General features: G+C 29.5%; 1 protein-coding gene across 1 annotated transcript in view; it reads left to right on the top strand.

Moving 5' to 3' along the window:
• Window positions 1–407: 407 nt before the first annotated feature.
• LOC103800215 (zinc finger protein 696-like) overlaps window positions 408–963 on the top strand; it is a gene marked incomplete at both ends in the record, with an annotated part of 8,211 nt that continues 7,655 nt past the window's right edge. The window contains one exon of the mRNA XM_009072584.1: window positions 408–540. Within this exon, the coding sequence (XP_009070832.1) occupies window positions 408–540 (133 nt within the window). The remainder of the gene's footprint in view (window positions 541–963) is intronic.

Below are 963 nucleotides of genomic sequence, written 5' to 3'. Positions count from 1 at the left end.
TAAAAAATGTGAATTTTGGGGGTAAAATTAGGAATATTTTCAGAAAACCCAAAAAATGTGAATTTTTGGGGTAAAATTAGGAATATCCTCAGAAAACCCAAAAAATGTGAAATTTTGGGGTAAAAAAATGTGAATATTTGGGAAAAAAATGTGAATTTTTGGGGTAAAATTAGGAATATCCTCAGAAAACCCAAAAAATGTGAAATTTTGGGGTAAAAAAATGTGAATATTTGGGAAAAAAATGTGAATTTTTGGGGTAAAATTAGGAATATCCTCAGAAAACCCCAAAAAATGTGAATTTTTGGACCCCAAAAATTCACATTTTTTGGGTAAAATTCAGAATATCCTAAAAAAAAAAAATTGGGAATAAATCTTGGAAAACTAACTGAGATTTTTTTCCATTTCAGAACTTGAATTTTGGGGGAAAATCCCAAATTTTTGGGTTCATCATGCAAGAAAACTACGAAAATGTCATTTCTTTGGGTAAGAAATTTTGGGGGAAATTCAATTTTTTTGGGCTAAAAATATCTACTTTTTGGGGCAAAATTTTGGTGGTTTTTTGGTAAAAATATCTATTTTGGGGGGCAAAATTTTCATTTTTTTTGGGTAAAAATATGAATTTTTTTGGTATTTTAGAGTGCAAAATTTTGGGGTTTTTTGGGCTAAAAAGACCTATTTTTGGGTTTTTTAGAGTGCAAAATTTTGGGTTTTTTCTGGGGTAAAAATACCTATTTTTGTTGTTTTTGGGGTGTAAAATTTTGGGGTTTTTTGGGGGTAAAAATATCTATTTTTGGGTCTTTTGGGTGCAAAATTTTGGGTTTTTTTGGGGGTAAAAATATTTTTGGGGGTTTTGGGTGCAAAATTTGGGGTTTTCTTATTTTTGGGTCCCAAAATTTTGGTTTTTTTTTTTTATTTTGGGATTGCCAAAATTTTAGGGTTTTTTTAGGTTTTCTTGGGGTTTTT

This window comes from Acanthisitta chloris, unplaced genomic scaffold (assembly GCF_000695815.1).
Source record: "Acanthisitta chloris isolate BGI_N310 unplaced genomic scaffold, ASM69581v1 scaffold11704, whole genome shotgun sequence".
In the NCBI taxonomy this organism is placed as follows: Eukaryota; Metazoa; Chordata; class Aves; order Passeriformes; family Acanthisittidae; genus Acanthisitta; species Acanthisitta chloris.
This window is presented reverse-complemented; position numbering and strand designations above follow the sequence as displayed.